The sequence below is a fragment of the Pygocentrus nattereri genome, chromosome 4 (assembly GCF_015220715.1).
Source record: "Pygocentrus nattereri isolate fPygNat1 chromosome 4, fPygNat1.pri, whole genome shotgun sequence".
Classification (NCBI taxonomy): Eukaryota; Metazoa; Chordata; class Actinopteri; order Characiformes; family Serrasalmidae; genus Pygocentrus; species Pygocentrus nattereri.
Window position 1 is genome coordinate 5628720 of NC_051214.1, and position 17373 is coordinate 5646092.

General features: G+C 41.2%; 1 protein-coding gene and 1 long non-coding RNA gene across 2 annotated transcripts in view; one reads left to right on the top strand and one right to left on the bottom strand.

The window, feature by feature from the left end:
- Positions 1 to 955: 955 nt before the first annotated feature.
- On the bottom strand, positions 956 to 1437 carry LOC119263307. Its single transcript, XR_005130230.1, has 2 exons — positions 1145 to 1437; positions 956 to 1004 (listed from the first exon to the last, which is right to left on the bottom strand). It is a non-coding gene; the product is annotated as an uncharacterized LOC119263307 (long non-coding RNA).
- Positions 1438 to 10900: 9463 nt separating this feature from the next.
- Positions 10901 to 17373, top strand: part of LOC108415070 (E3 ubiquitin/ISG15 ligase TRIM25-like) — a 20771-nt gene continuing 14298 nt past the window's right edge. Inside the window, exons 1-4 of the mRNA XM_037537830.1 lie at positions 10901 to 11512; positions 13528 to 13623; positions 13831 to 14064; positions 14987 to 15181. Coding sequence (XP_037393727.1) covers positions 10922 to 11512; positions 13528 to 13623; positions 13831 to 14064; positions 14987 to 15181 — 1116 coding nt within the window. The 5' untranslated portion in view covers positions 10901 to 10921. The remainder of the gene's footprint in view (positions 11513 to 13527; positions 13624 to 13830; positions 14065 to 14986; positions 15182 to 17373) is intronic.

Sequence of the window (17373 nt, forward strand, 5' to 3'; positions counted from 1 at the left end):
GACTATGCAGCAGCATATCTGGATGATGTGGCCATTTTTAGTCACACCTGGCAGGACCACCTGGCACATCTCCAGAATGTGTTTCAGAGGATTAAGACAGCGGGGTTAACCATCAATCCTCAGAAATGTGCCATTGCTCAGAACCAGATCAAGTATCTAGGATTTGTGCTGGGTAATGGACTAGTACGACCACAAGTGGGAAAGGTGGAGGCAATACGGTCCTTTCCTGTGCCCACAACAAAGAGGAGGGTTCGATCTTTCCTTGTACTGGTTGGTTGGTACCGGAAGTTTATACCGCAGTTTTCCACTAGAGCTGCAGCCCTTACTGACCTCACAAAGAAATCTGCTCCTGGGACTGTGAAGTGGACAGGGGAGTGTGAGAAGGCATTTCAGGACCTAAAGGATGCTCTGTGTGAGGACACAATGTTGCAGAGTCCTGACTTTTCAAAGCCTTTTATTCTGCAAACTGATGCCTCAGGTGTAGGATTGGGGGCTGTACTGTTGCAGGAGGATGGGACTCAACGCAGACCAGTGGCTTTTATTAGCCGGAAACTGTGTCCTCGTGAGACTCGATATTCGACAATTGAAAAGGAGTGTTTGGCGGTGAAATGGGCAGTGGACTCCTTTAGATATTACCTTTTGGGTAGGCATTTTCGACTAGAGACAGACCACCGGGCTCTAGTATGGTTGAATAAAATGAGAGATGCGAATGCTAGAATCACCAGGTGGTATTTGTCCTTGCAACCTTTTAAATATACTGTTACATACAGGACAGGTGCTTCTAATGTAGTGGCAGATTCTTTGTCCAGGGCAGCTGAGGAAGTGTCCTGAAGCCCCTTCCATCAGCTGGAGATGGGGGAGGGAATGTGACGGAGCTGCCCTCCGCCACAATGTACATATGTTTGAACTTTCTAGGTAATGGGGACATTTCATACTCAGAGACACAAACTGTTTGTAAATAGCATTTATTGATTGAGTGGTTATGCTGGGGAACAAGAGTAAACCTGCAGAGAAAAGAAACAAAACTTAATGGTGAATGTGAATGTTTTATTATTTGTAAATTTAGATTGATTTAGTGATGTAATGAAACATATATTATAAACTAACATTATTGAAACACTTGGGGAAGGCAACAAATACTTACCTGTGAATAGACTCCAGAGGAAGGTAGCCGTGTTTTCAGTCAGGGAGGAAAACAGGACCCTTTGTTTGCTGCGTTTTTATAGTGAACTTTCCCCGCGCAAAAACCGGAAGTGACGTCATAGCACTTCCTGTTTAGCTCTATAAAAGCCCTAGATGGACCAGAATGAGCCAGTCTTGTGAGAGAGGTAATGGAATGTGGTTGAAGCCTAAAACCCTCTCAAGTTGTGATTGAATAACTGATTATTCAAATTAAGCTGTATATATTTGTAAATATTTTTCTTTTTGGCGTTGGATAAATTGCATTTTTTTTGTTTTTGTTTGGTTTTTCACTGGGATTTAATAAACACCGATTTTTGCACCCCAAACTGGAATGTACCCACGTGTCTTTTCCGTCGGACCATCACATGCATTACTACCGCTGTGACGAATGTCACAAGCGAAGCAGCAGACTCGATTTCCCAGAATCCTCTGGGAGATCAAATGACTGTCATTTCCTAGAAATCCTAGAAATCAGCTGACTTCTGGTTTCCACTCCTGTCAGCATTCAAGATCGCCTGAATTCTAATGTGCAACACCTGTCTCTGTGATCATATGACTTCACCAGTTTAGCCTACAAGCCCAGGCTTTAGCAGTAGTTAGTTGTGAGGTATTGTTTTATCTGCAAACTACTAAGCATTCTTTCTATTTATCTTGATACTGTGTATGGCTTGTTTTCCCGTTTCTCTGACTCTGATTTTTGATTTGCCCTTTGGATTGTTTGAAATGGATCTCTGTATTTTGTGCTTTGACCTTTTTGCCTGTGTTTGACTTTGGATTCTGATGCCAACAGTAAAACCTGCTTGTATTCCTTTATCCGTCCCAATGTCTCAATGTCTCAATTCTGTGATATCATTACAACTGCCCTGTCAGAATCTGTGCTGCAGCCTTGTTGCTCGAAGCTCCAGCTCCTCTCCCTGGGCATCTCAATTATGCAATTTGCATAGTACCGCAAGGGCGCTCTTTTATCTCCAACCTCCTCCTGAGCCGTTCACATCCCAGGCCAAATGGTATTGCTGACTCTCTCTCTCATTTTCAATTTCAGAAATTCAAAGCCTTGGCACCTCAAGCAGAACCTCATCCTATTCCAACTCCATGATATTTGGACTCCATCCTCCAGCTGACCAGCAGTTCTTTCAGCTGTTCCTCCTAGAAACAATCTTAAGTGTGGTTGCGCCTGTCAACTTATTGATATTTATTTATAATCAGTTTCTACAAATAGCAAAGTACAGACATGTGCAAATGATCTGTTTTATTAAGTTAAAAAATCCTTGAAAATATCACTTAAAAAATTTGCTCAATTGATATTGTATATTTAAATGTATATGTATTTTGTATATGTGCTCATTTTAATGTAAATGTATATTGTGTATTTAAATGTAAATTTAAATGTTAATGTATGCTGATTTCATGTGTTAAAACATCCCTCCAGAATTGACTCTTTGGAGAATTCACTGAGAACTCCCTTGGTGATCATGACCCTTGTCACCATCCACAGCCAACTGTCGTTCCCCTTTGTCTGAATACTAATCTAACATTTGTCTTGTTTGTCATATGACTTGAGATAGTATTTAAAGCCTAAGCTTTAGTTTAGTCTTTGCGAGGTATTGCTTTTTTCATTTCAGCTACCAAGTGTTTCTTTCTGTGTATACTTGCCATCCTGTGCATCAGACAGTGTTTTTAGATTTTCAACTTTGCCTTTTTGCCTTGCCCTTTTTTGATCATTTTTGCCTGTTTTGTTATGTTTGTCCCTTTGTCTTTTTGGCTTGTTTTGGATTTGACCTGTTGTCTCTGTGTCTGACTATAGGTTTGGACCACATTCTGACTAGTGAAGCCTACTTTCCTAATTTTATCCACGAGTCCCATGTGTCCCAATACCTCGCCACCCATGCAGGCAATAGATTTCAAGGCTGTTCAAGGCCATTGTTAATCAAGGTCATCTGTTGGGACAACATCAGCAGGTATTGTCAGGGGTCACTCATTCTCTCGAGACTTTGACATTACAAGAAGCTGAACAACAAATTCAACTTGTCCAGTTAGTCAAGTGCACTAAAGAGCTGACTTCTTAATTACAAACATTGGGTATGGCTACTAGTAGTAAGGGTACACACAGCTCCCCCACAGCTGCAGAAGCTTCTAGTTCTACCTTTTCTTTAAGTAAACCTGACAAGATTGATGGCAACCCAAATAAATGCAGTGGAGTTTTGCTCCAGTATCCCATTTTTATCCCCACCAAGTACCAATGGGGCCAAAATTTCTTTTGTGATCTCGAAGCTGGCTGATAAGGCACTGGAGTGGGCTACTGGAATCTAGTCCAAGGTTCAGAATCATATGAACAACTTTTAAAAGACTTTTGTATGGTTTTTGATTATCCATATGATAGTAAAGAAGTTCTCACTACATTATGTCATTAGGTCATTGTTTCGTGTTGGACTATGTGCTAGAATTTCAGACACTGGTAGCTAGTACTGGGTGGAACGAGCCAACTTTGTTAGTCATGTTCCCTCAAGGTGCTCAACCCTGACATACTAACTGAACTGGCCTGTAGAGATGTTGAATCTTAATCAGCTTATCACTTTATCCATTTACTTGGACCAGCTCTCCCGTGACCCAATGCATGAGTGTTGAACAGCTCACTATGGTTCCGCAAAGAAAAACGTGGCCTTCTCTATCAACAACCAAGAGGAACCTATGCAGTGTGATTCATCATGCCTGTTACCAGAAGAGAGGCTTTGTCATTTACTATTGGGCCCTGGAAAGTGCATGGAGGCTCCTCCACAAGTATTCCATGTGTATTCCCACATTCCTTGTGATTTCCCATGAAGGGATGGGTTTCTTCACTTCTTTCGAGGATGCCATGGATACCTACATGCAAGAAAATCAGAGCTAGGCTTTATTAGACTATCAACCTCACCTGTGGTTTGTGTTTGCTTTTGTGTAAAGAAAAAGTATGGAGGCCTTTGCCTCTGCATAAATCACGGAAGCCTTAATCAAGTCATTAAAAACTACATATCCACTTCCTCTCATCCCTGCAGCTCTTGAGCAACTAAGCGGGACTCAATATTTCACAACATTAGATTTAGGGAGTGCAGTATGGTGAGAATCAGAGAGAGACAAATGGAAAACTGCTTTTGTCACCAATTGGGCACTATGAATAATTAATAATGCTGTTTGGCCTTTTCAATGCTCCATCCATACTTCAGGCTTTCATGAATAATGTACTACGTGATATGATTTGCTAATTTGTAATCATGTACCTTGACTTTTCACTCCCCTGGCCTTGTCACTCATGTTAGTCATGTCAACTCTGTCCTGAAATATCTTCTATACAATTTGCATGTCAATGTGAAAAATGTGACTTTCACTTAAAGTCAGTGGCCTTTTTATGTTATGTCACTAGTTTTAACATTTTTCTGATGGATGATCACAAAATTGAAGCTGTGCTGAAGTGGCTCAAGCCCACACTGGTAAAGAAATTGCTGCACCTTTTAGGATTCATTAACTTTTACCAATGCTTTATTAGAAATTTCAGTACCATAGTGGTGCTTTTGACTGCCCTCTTGAAGGGTACTCCTCACCAGTTGTCTTGGTCTCAGGGGGCAGAAAGTGTATATAACTCAAAGAGTTGTTCACATCTGCCCCATTTTAAAAGATCCCAATCTTTCAGTGGTTGAAGTAGAAACACCTGAGAAACTGTTGTAGGAGCAGTTTAAACCAGAGACCAGACACACCCCCAAAACTACACTCCATTGCATTTTACACACAAACTCAGTCCTCCGGAGCGATATTACGGGATCGGTGACTAATCTCTTAGCAGTTAAACTAACACTTGAAGAATTGGTTAGAGGGTGCTAATCGTCCTTTCACTGTTCTCATGGATCACAAAAATTTCGAAGACCTTAGCACTGCTAAATGTCTCAATCTCAGACAAGCACACTGATCATTATTTTTTCTAGATTGTTCTAGATTTCTAGATTCAGATTCAATAGAGTCCCTGACATTTTGTCGTTTTGTCCTGGGCCTCATAACACCAAAGCAGATATTCTGTCTAGAATTCATTAGGACAAAGTTAAGGAAGACATTTAACCAGATCCCAAAAATATCCTGCCTCCACACATTAATATTTCAGCTATTTGTTGGGCCATAGATGAGGAGAAGGCACTGGAAAATATCAGTCCCTGAGCAGTGACCCGCTGATAAGACCTACGATCCTGAAGGGTGTAGAGACAGACTCATAACTTGTGCCCATTCATCTCTCACAGCTGGTCATCCAGGTGAAACATGCTTGGAATAACTAATGTATTGGTGGATGTGGATGAACAAGGATATTCTTTGATTCATGTCATCCTGTTCCACGTGTTCTTAGCACAAAACACCAAAAAACATTACCCGCAGGTAGAATTATGCCTTTACCCATGCCCAATCGACCCTGGTCACAGTTAGCCCTTGATTTTGTTACTGATTTGCCAGAATCTCAGGGTTTTGACACAGTACTCATCATTATGGATAGATTCTCCTGTGGTGTCTGTTCAGGTTACATCACAAGTTTGATCATCATTCTTTGAACACACAGGAGTTTGAGTTAGCTTAATTTAAGGTTATCACCCAATAATGGAATAGAAAATATGTGAACCAACACTGAAAAAAATGATGTGTTGGATTTACTTAAAAAAATCAAGGCAATGTTCTGCATGGACCCTTTTAATTCAATATGGAGGATTTTTAAGTTCAACCAAACAACGTTTGTTTCTCCAGCTTAACTGTATTAGGTTCATTCAACTTAAAATATTATGTCAAGCGAACTCAAAGAAAAGTTATTTTAAGTAAAAAAAAAAAGAGTTGAACTTGCTTCATGTAATGAATTTAAGTCAATGTAAATACTGACTCGTGCTAAACATAGAATTGTAACTTTTATTGAATATATTCCATACATCCATATATCCCAAATCAATACAAAAAAAAACAAAAATACTTTTTAAATAAAATTTTAGAATTTTACATGCACACAGTCTTTCATTCAATGCAATCTTATTAACTGCATTTTTTCCCTACATATTTGACTGAATGAGTTAAATTTTTAACACATTATAGAACTTATTCCAGATGTTTAAACATGCCATGCTGCAAAATTATGAATTGCACTAAAACTCAAGAGCTTTACAAATATTTTAGGAACTTATCATTGTAAGATCTGAACTTGTGTTAGCATTCTTGTTTTTTCACCTGCAAACAGTGATTTAAAACAGAACAGCATCATTGGTGCTGCATACAATAGTAAATATAACAAAATAGAGAAAAGAGACAATAAAACCACTTTGTTTAAAACAGCTACTGAAAAGCAAATGAACAAATGACTACTACTCACCGTCCTCTGTACACATTCAAATTGTCAGTGCAAACTGTACAAACACTTGCAACAGTCGCCTTACAAGGCCCTGAAAGCTGCTGCTTAGTTTTAAATTAGCTACTTGCATTTGATAGAGTAAACCCCACCTCCTGGTTTCTACACTCATTACCCATTTTATCAGCTCTGCTGACCATATAGGAGCACTTTGTAGTTCTACAATTACACTCTGCAGTCCATCTGTTTCTCTGCATACTTTGTTACCCTGTTCTTTGATGGTCAAGACCTCCACAGATCAGGAATTATTTGGGTGGTGGGTCATTCTCAGCACTGCAGTGACATGGTGGAGTGGTATGTTAGTGTGTGTTGTGCTGGTATGAGTGGATCAGACACAGCAGTGCTGCTGGAGTTTTTAAACACTTCAGTGTCGCTGCTGGACTGAGAACCAGCTAACAGTGTCCTGTGACCTGGGACTAGAGGATGGCCGACACAAACTGTGCAGCAGCAGATGAGCTATCGTCTCTGACTTTACATCTACAAAGTGGACAAAGAAGGTGAGTGTCTAATAGAGTGGACAGTGAGTGGACACTGTTTAAAAACTCCAGCAGCACTGCTGTATCTGATTAACTTGTACACCAATACACCTCCTCCACCATTACTTCCCAACATACCAGTGTCCATACAGCCACACAGCTCATGTGAATGCATATGCATGCCGAATTCCACCAGCATGTGTGAGAAAAGGTGCCACATAACATTGAATTATTATTGCAAACAAAAAGGAGTAAGTACACTACCAAAGTATACATTTACTAATTGGAAGCCCTCTGAAAAAACATCTATCCAAGTAACTGACATAGTAAATGTACATTATGAAAACACAACTTGTAAACACTAATCAAGCATGAATGTTAAATAGGGAGCCAGTTCTATCTGTGGTTGAGTGTAAACATTTTTTAGACATACAATAAAGACATATTTGCCATTTAGTGCAGAAGCAGTAACAGGAGTAGGAAGAGATTTGGGATTCACCGTTCTTTGGAAGCTTAAGACCATGAGGAGAGACCCCAAAGCCTGTGAGATGGCAAAAATACAGCCCAAAGTTGTGTCTGAAACAGAAGAAATGCTGCCTTTTAAGGCTGTATTCTGAAGCAGGAAGGCATGAAATGTGTCCAAATTGAATGTTTTACATAAAAGGCTGCATTTTAACACTCTGTTTTATCAGTTTTTGAAGGTACATTAAAAGCTAACAGTAAGCTGTTATTTTGATAGTGTGTACTGTTACCTACTGAATGTATTTCAAATGTGAGTCGGCCACAAATGCTTTTATCTCGATGCTGGCTTCTAAGGTCCCTACTTAGGCAGCGTTGACATAAAGGCAGCTACCTTCATGTTTTGGACACAGCATAAATTAACTCAGCGCTTGCTGTGGTGACTGCAATTTCTCCACAGATTTTGACAAGATAAAGCGTTTCAAAAACAACAAACCCATAACATGCACGCTAACAACAGTGCTTCAAATACTGAACTATTCTTTAAATAGCATACCACAGGTAAAGAAAGTCTACTGTAGCAAACTCGGCTTGAGCCAGATCCAACCATCTAATCAAGCAGCTCACGGGCAGATTATGATTTAGCATGTCATGTCGGTAAAACTAAAGTATTATTGAAAAGATGTATTATTACCAAGCCATACACAAGTCTGTATCGTCATATATTGTGATTAAAATCTGGTAGCTGATGTTACTACCAACTAACTCACCTGTATAAACTAGAGACAGCTAGCGTTAGCTAACTTGCTAGATGCTTGATTAGCATACGCTATCTTAGTGGCAAAAACACAATAAAAATAGCAGGAACACAATGAACTTCGTTCAAAAGTGGTATTCATTAGCAAAAAACAGGTACGTCTAACTGAAACAAGATTTTATTTATTTTACATGGCAACTTACCTGAGAAGAAGCTCTGAAGCTCCTTGAGCTGCAAATGGGCTGAAATTAGCGCGAAAATGCGCACAAAGGATGTGACGGGCATCTTCTTCTTGTTGAGTTAACATATTAGAGAGAGTTGGATGAACTTGAAATTGACCAGGAGTTGAAACAACTCAAAAATATTATTTCATTCAATGTATTTATCTGAGTTTACATTTCTGAATTGAATATACTCATTTACATAAAGTAAAGCTGAAAAACTTTTCTAATAGTTTAATACAACCGGGGAAATTCCACCTCCGCATTTAACCCATCCGTGAAGTGAAACACCACATACACACAGGCAGTGAGGGGGCAGGACACCTTGCTCAAGGACACCTCAGTCATGGACTGTCGGTGCTGGGGATCGAACCGGCAACCTTCCAGTCAGAGGGCCAGTTCCCTAACCTCCAGCCCATGACTGCCCCCGAATGTTTAAGTAGAAGCAAAGGAATTTTGTACATATGGCTTGTTGATTCAAAATTTGTTAATACGCTCAGCTACAGGACTTATATCAGTGCATTCTTAGCTACCAAACTTCTGTAGCTCCATGGACAGGTGCCTCTTCTGATGTTCCTGTTGTGGATGAGTGGATGAAGTGCAGCCAAAATATTAGGAAGAAACTCACCAACGGATCACAGCTGTCCTCCAGCTGAACAAGAGTCATGAGGTCATTTGAGGTACTGCTTCATTTAACACTAGAATGATTAAAGCTACGAAAATTTTCGTTAGGGAAACCAGCCCCCATGTAGCCCACTTCCCTGCTGTGAAGCAGGGTACACAAGTCCTGTTTTCTTATCTTTTTCATAAGGGTATTTTTGGATCACACTTTGTCTGACCTGTCACCTAGGACCAGTTTGTCTTGGGAGACACTACCAGGAGCTTTTGCTCCGGACAACATAGCTCCCAGGATCATTCAAGCACACGAACACCTCCACCACGATAAAGTGGTGATCCATGGAGAGGTGTATATATATATATATATATATATATATATAAAACAAATACATGCGGTGCTAAACAATTTTATTCAGCTACATGCCCAACCCAAAACATTTAGGAGCACAATATTTATTCAATTTAACTGTGTTTTTTTTGTCTCTTTTAAAGATGTTGTCTTTAGTTGTCTTACTAAAATATATAAGCAAGTGTTTTATTGGTACTTTTTTGTCAGCTGTCTTATTTTGAGAGCAATTGTGAATATATGATATAATGAATATAATATGTAAGCATGAATTTATGGTTGAAATTTGGTTGAATACAAGTCGCTGAACAATGTTGGATTTTGACATCAGTCTGAACAGCCTGAAAAAGAAATGTTTTTGAGGAGTTGTTGCTTTGTGATATTTGTTTTGTTTTGTTTTTGTTGATGTGTGTGTGTGTATGTGTTTGTAATTTTTTTATTTTATTTTTCTTTTAAGGTGACGTTTTCAGGAAGGCATTAAGGGTCGACAGCTAGGTTGGGGCAGGCATGGCTCAGGTGGTAGAGCAGGTTGTTTACTAATCGCAGAGTGGGCAGTTAAATCCCAGACTCCACCTATTGACAACTGTAGTGCCCTTGAGAAAGGCACCCAAATGCTATTTCTGACATTGGTGTAGTGCCAACGTTGGGTTCCCAATTTTCATTTTCAACCAAAATTCAATGTCTGTCCAACGTCAAGGGCTGACATCAAGCCAACAATGGGTTTTGGCGTCAGTCTGCTTTTCATTTTCAACCAAAATTCAACATCTGTCCAAAGTCAGGGGTTGACATCAAGCCAACGATGGGTTTTGGCGTCAGTCTGCTTTTCATTTTCAACCAAAATTCAACGTCTGTCCAAAGTCAAGGGTTGACGTCAAGCCAACAATGTGTTTTAGTGTCAGTCCAATTTTCATTTTCATCCAAAATTCAACTTCTGTCCAATGTCAGGGGTGATGTTAAGCCAACTTTGGGTTCTGGCCTCAGTCCCATTTTCATTTTCAACTAAAATTCAACGTCTGTGCAACATTGGAGTCCAACGTCTTTCTGACAGCAAATTGATGTCCTCTGCCTGCAGGGTTTGTACAGCAGCCTTACTAGAGCCATCTTCAGTCATTCAAAAGTAGCCCTGATGATTGAGAAAGGGCTGAATGAAGCAGGCAGTGGTTTCTGAAGTGAGGTGATCTGGCAGATGGAAAATTTTGATGATTTCACACCTCATCTAACCCACTGTATGAGCTACTTTTAGCAGGAGAAACTCTGTTCTGGTAGAAAATATTTTGTTCACCAGTAGCGTCTAACTCTGAATGTCTATAGACACTTAGATTTTATCTCTAATAAATTCCTTGAGAGTTCTGCCCAATCACAATCTTCCACATATAGCCACTCCCACTTTGCAGCACCTTTATTTCAGAGTAAACGAAACTTATCTCAGAGAGCAGCTCTCTCTCAGTCTGTGAGTGCAGAAAAATGGCAGAGGCCAGTATTTCAGTAGGTCAGGACCAGTTCAGCTGTCCAGTCTGTCTGGATCTGCTGACGGACCCAGTGACGACTCCCTGTGGACACAGTTTCTGTATAGTGTGTATTAATGGCTGCTGGGATCAGGATGATCGGTGGGGGGTCTACAGCTGCCCCCAGTGCAGAGAGACCTTCACTCCAAGGCCTGTTCTACGCAGAAACAACATGCTGGCTGAAGTGGTGGAGGAAGTGAAGAAGGAGAAAGTCCAAGCTGCTTCTCCTGCTCACTGTTATGCTGCACCTGGAGATGTGGAGTGTGATTCCTGCCCTGGGAGAAAACGTAAAGCCATCAAGTCATGTTTGTTGTGTCTGGCTTCTTACTGTGAAGCTCATCTTAAACCTCACTATCAGTCTCCTGCCTTTAAGAAGCACAAGCTGGTCGAGGCCTCCAAACAGCTACAAGAGAAGATCTGCTCTCAACATGATAAACTGATTGAGATCTACTGTCGTACTGACCACAGCTGCATCTGCTATTTGTGTACGATGCACGAACACAAAGGTCACGATACAGTGGCAGCTGTAGCAGAACGATCTGAGAAACAGGTGAGAACATGAACACTTTATGCTAATTAGATTTTTCATCATATGTAAGTTGCATTGTTCATGTTTAGGATTTAAACTGTCATTACGTATTTTTGGTTATGAGAATCAGTGAAATGACTCATGAACCTGTTGAGGTAGCCTTCATAACTTGTCCTGCCACATTGTCTGTACCAGATGAGGCAAACCAGTGAGTCAACATTCCATCAGTCAACTGTCATTTCCAGCACACATTTCAGGACGAGAGTAAACTTTAACTCTTCAACTGCCACTTATATAGATACCTGCAGCAGGCATGTGCACAGACAGACCACAATGGGGTCTTGAGCCCCTGCCCTTATTCCCATCAGACTGTACAAGTACCTTCTTGGTTGGCATGTATAATAATTATTTTAGAAGGCTATTCTTCAGAATCCATTTCAGCAAAATGAGGCACAACCTTTTCAAGAGACAGAGCTCATGAGATTCATAGATACTGAGAAGAACGTAAATAAGCGGTTGTCCCGAAGGTGATGTAAAAAGCCTGTTAAGAGAAAATAAAAGTTCAGTAGATGGCATCCTCCTCTCCTCATCTTTTATAACACCTTTCTCCCAAGATATTACAATGTGCAAATCATGTAAACCCTATATATCATTAAAAATAGTACAAAAACAACAAATCAAATGCTGAGTCTGAGAAATTGTATTGTTTCTTGAAAAATATATGCCTATTTTGAATTTGATGCCAGCAACATATTCTTCAAAAGTTGGGATGGGGGCAACAAATGGCTGGTAATGGTAATGTTGTGTAGTGCTAAAAAAAATGTGGTGGTTAATTGGCATATAGAAAGAGTCTCAGAGAGGCTGAGTCTGTCAGAAGTAAAGATGAGGAGGGGTTCACCTCTCTGAAAGACAATTCAAGAATAACATTTCTTAATGGAAAACATCAAAGAACTTTCAATTTTCATCATCTATTGTACATAATAACATTAAAAGTTTCAGAGAATCTGGAGAAATCTCTGTATGTAAGGGACAAGGCCAAAAAACAGTGTTTGCTGGTTGTGATCTTTGGACCCTGACACAGCACTGCATTAAAACCAGACATAATTCTGTAGTGGAAATCAATGCATGGGGTCAGAAACACTTAAGAATACCCTTGTCTGTTTGTCGTTGCACCCACAAATGCAAGTTAAAACTCTTAAATGTAAAGATGACACATAATATAAACAGGAGCCAGGAATGCTACCACCTTCTCTGGGCCTGAGCTCATTTGAAAAGGATTGAAAAATGTCCTGTGGTCTGAAGAATCAACATTTGAAATCCTTTTTGGAAATTATGGACACTGTGTCCTCCAGGTTAAAGGCCACTCAGCTTGTTATCAGTGCACAGTTCAAAAGCCAGTATTCAGAATGGTATAGGGGGTCATTAGTGCACATGGCATGGGTGACCTGCACATCTGTGAAAGTGCCATTAATGTTGAATGATATATACATGTTTTGCCCACAAATACTGCCATTCACGTCTTTAGCAGGGAAAGCCTTGATTATTTCAGCAACACAATGTCAGACCACATTCTGCATGTATTACAACAGCATTGCTCCATATTAAAAGAGTCCAGGTGCTAAACTGGCCTGCCTGCAGTCCAGACCAGAAAAATACAACAAAGGAGACCCTGAACTGTTGATGAGTTAAATTTCTATATAAAAGAAGAACAGGAAAACATTTGACTTTAAATACTACAATAGTGTCTCCTCAGTTCCCAAACGCTTATAGAGTGTTGTTAAAAGAAGAGGTGATGAAACACAGTGGTAATCAGGCCCCTGTCCCAACTTTTTGGATCGTGTTGCTGGCATAACAGTCAACATGGGCATATATTTTTCAAAAAGAAGTTTTGATTTGTAGTATTTTCCTTTAAAAATATAGTTTACATGATCTGCACATAATTGCATCATATTTTTATTTACATTCTACACAACTTTTTTGGAAATGGGGTTATACATTAAAAATCACAAATAACTGAATAAATGATTTCTCCTTAGGGTCAGCTGAAGGAGATGCAGAGGAGATCTCAGCAGAGACTCCAGGAGAAAGAGAAGAAGCTGCAGGAGGTGAAACAGGCTGTGAAGACTCTTAAGGTGAGTAGTGAGCAGAGATCTGCTGGAGCAGCTGATTCACAGCTCAGTCAGACTCTCCTCCAGTCAGACAGTGAGGAGTCCAGTGTTGGACACTTAGAGATCCTACACAGCCACAATGTGGACAGTGAGTCGTCTAGAGTCCCAGTGAGAGAGTGAATGATAGCTGGTGTGTAAATGGAGCTCCATCTTGTGTGTGTGTTGTAACAGAGCACTGCACAGGCAGCAGTGGAGGGCAGTGAGAGGATCTTTACTGAGCTGATCCGCTCCATTGAGAAAAGGCGCTCTGAGGTAACAGAGCTGATCAGAGCTCAGGAGAAGGCTGAACTGAGTGGAGCTGAAGAACTCCTGGAGCAACTGGAGCAGGAGATTGCTGATCTAAAGAGGAGAGACACTGAGCTGGAGCAGCTTTTACACACAGTGGATCACATCCATTTCCTACAGGTAGCCAACACTGTCTTATATACAGAAGCACCTAGAACTCAGAAATGTTCTGAAAATCTCACTGATCCTAAAGATGAGGGACTTGATGATCTTTATGCTTAAATGGTCACATCTTTTACAAACGTTTACAATTTTTGTCTGTTTCATGATTGGCCCCTCCCAGTCTTCCATGTGCCTTTTGTTTTAGTCTAGTTCATGAGCTTTCTTTGTTTTGATTCCTTCCCATTTCAGCCCCCTTGTTTTCTGACTCTGCCCTTAATTGTTACCACCTCTGTTTTCCACCTGTATCCTGTTTTCTGTCATTATCCCTGTTTGTATTTAAGGCCTGTCTTTTCCCCTGTGAATTGACTGGTATTTGTGTGTATTGTATGTATTGTTTGCAGTGAGGTGTTTGATGCTTTGGTGTTTTCCTGCTCCATTGTGTGTTCTTCCCTGTGTGCACTTATGTTATGTCTGTCCCTCCTTATCTCTGTGTTGGCTCATTGAATCTGAACTGTTAGGACCATGACCCTGGATTTGCCCTGAATGAATCTCGCTTTTCTCAGCATTTGCGTCCGCCTCCTCATTGCTGCACACCGTTACAGAAAGACCAGTCTACTAAGGACGCAGCGAGCAAGTGAGACTCCAGTATGTGGTTGTTCTGTTGGGATGAAACTCTGGCTGATTCGACGCAGCCCAAGTTACACATGTCCCAACACAACCAAACTGGAGACAGCAAATCCCCTGATGCTGAGGGAACGCGAACGTCTCGTCGTTCCCGTAAGAAGGGGAAGGACCAACTCGTCTTCATTTTGACGACGAGTGAGCCTTGGGAGCGGCCGAGAGGGTCCTGTTTCTGTTTGTTCCTTCAAGTTGGTGCAGCAGTCTGCTGCCCGAGTTCCTGATCCTGTGGCCGCTACCCACGGTATGCCTGTTCCCATAGCTGCTACCCGTGACCCACTACCAGTCCCCACGCCTCTGGACCCGCCGCCAGTCGCCAAGGATGCCTGCCTCCGTGGCCGTTGCTGCAGGCCCGCCTGCCTCCATGGACATCGCAGCCCCTTTGTTCTCGCCCATCCTGCCCTCACCAGTGTCTGCTGCTCCCCGTGTTCTGCCTGCGTCTGCTATTGTGTCCCCTGTTTTTCCTTTTCTTTGTTTTTGCCCTCCTCTTTTCCTGGTGATGTTCCCTACAGTTGTGTCTATGCCCATTCCCGTTCCTGTTGTGGTTCCCATTCCTGTCTCTCCTTCTGTTTCTGTCCCGGTGTTTGTTTGTGTGTCCGTTTCTATGTCTGTGTCTGTTTTGGTTCCGGTTCCTTTGTTGTTTTTGCCTGGTCTGTGTTGCGTTCTTGTTTTCCTCATCCTGTTGCGCCTTCTGTCATTCCTCATTTGGCATCATTTTCTGTTGTGCCTCCTCGTCCTCCCTCCCGGCCCTTGTTTCATCCTTGTTCTGTTCGTGTTTCCTCTGTTCCTGTGTCTGGTGCTGTGTCTTCTGTTTCCTCTCCTGTTTCTGTGTTTGTGCCTGTGCCCTTGGCTTCTGTTCTGCGTTCTCCTGTCTCTTCTTCTGTTCCTGCTTCTGTTCGTGTTCCTGTTTCTGTTCCTGTGCCTATTCCATCTTCTGTTCCTCATGTTCGGTGTCCTATACCTGCTTCTTTTGCCCCGGCTCCTGTCCTTGTTTAGTTCTGTCCTTTTTCGGTCCCTTGTGTCTGTGTTTGGTTTTGCTTTTTTTTGGTGCGCTTCGATATCCCGTGCCTTGGTGGGAGCAAATGTCATGATTGGCCCTTCCCAGTCTTCCATGTGCCTTTTGTTTTGGTCTAGTCCATGTGCTTTCTTTGTTTTGATTCATTCCCATTCCGGCCCCCTTGTTTTCTTACTCCATCCCTGATTGTTACCACCTGTGTTTTCCACCTGTATCCTGTTTTCTGTCATTATCCCTGTTGTATTTAAGGCCTGTCTTTTCTCCTGTGAGTTGGCTGCTCTTGTATGTATGTATTGTTTGCAGTGAAGTGTTTGATCCTTTGGTGTTTTCTGGCTCCGTTATGTGTTTTTCCCTGTGTGCACTTACGTTATGTCTGTCCCTCCTTATCTCCATGTTGGCTCGTTGAACCTGGACTGTTATGACCATGACCCTGGATTTGCCCTGAATAAATCTCGCTTGTCTCAGCATTTGCATCTGCCTCCTCATCGCTCCACACTGTTACAGTCACTTTCACAGTGACATCACAGGAACAAGTGGCTTCTGGAGAGAAATATCAGTAAATTGTAAAAAACATTTAAGTCCTCAGCATTATATCTTTAATTTCTTTATGAATCATTTGAAAAGAATGAAAGATCATTCATGTGTTAGCCAGTGCATAGCACAGCTATTTATGGTTGGCCATTTTGCAGGTCAGTCGGCTGTTGGCCATGTTGAGTGACAAAACCCACTAGACTCTCATTCCTATTCACACAGGAATACACAAACGGCAAATAAGACAAAAGTGTGAGCAACAGCAATGTGCAAAACTGCACAACTCAACAGTTTATACTAAACAAATTCATAACTAAAGACATGAGAAGTGACTCAGGCTCCGTCCTCACATATTCAGATGTTTTACTCTCTGTGTTCTGGTCTCCAGTCTTCTCTCACTGCATCACCGACAACAGAGGGTTTTGAACCTTTCTCCAGCGTGGAAGTTTCTGAAAACTCTTTTCAGTGTTTTTGGTGTGAACAAAATAAACACAAAAAAACAAAACACTGACGTCCAGCTGTTAACCTCCTCATCCTTTTTCATAGATTGAGCAGAAGTACGTCTGAAACACAGCTGACGACTGGCTTTCTGTTCCTGTTCTGGCTTTGATTCTGTGTGCCTGTCAGTTTGAGGCTGATTTACATATTTGTTATTAAAATTTCTGCTCAGGGTAAACAGTGCAGACCCATCAGAATGTGTTCAGTTGGTTTTATTGTGGTGTTAAATCAACTGGAAATATCAAAAACCTCTATTCTAATATTTAATATACATGGCTTTATTTTCATTATCCAAAGTCAGATTTGGAGAAAATCCTCCTCCATGGTTCAAGTGGAGTGAAAATGTAGAAAAGCTCATCTTCTGTCTGATCAGGACTGTGTGGACATTTTAGAGACGTGGTCTATCCACGGCTACGTAAATCACCACAGAGCAGCAAATGGTGGACTTTTGTCTTTTCAAGCTTTAATTTTCTGTCAGACATCTGACTTTGAATCTGTGTGAGAGGTCAAATTACGGAGGTCTGCAAGTCAAATCCTGCTCAGCTTCAGCACTGCATCCTGTGTTTTGGTGCAGTGCTCTTTTAAAGTTTTTCTGGAGGGGTTTG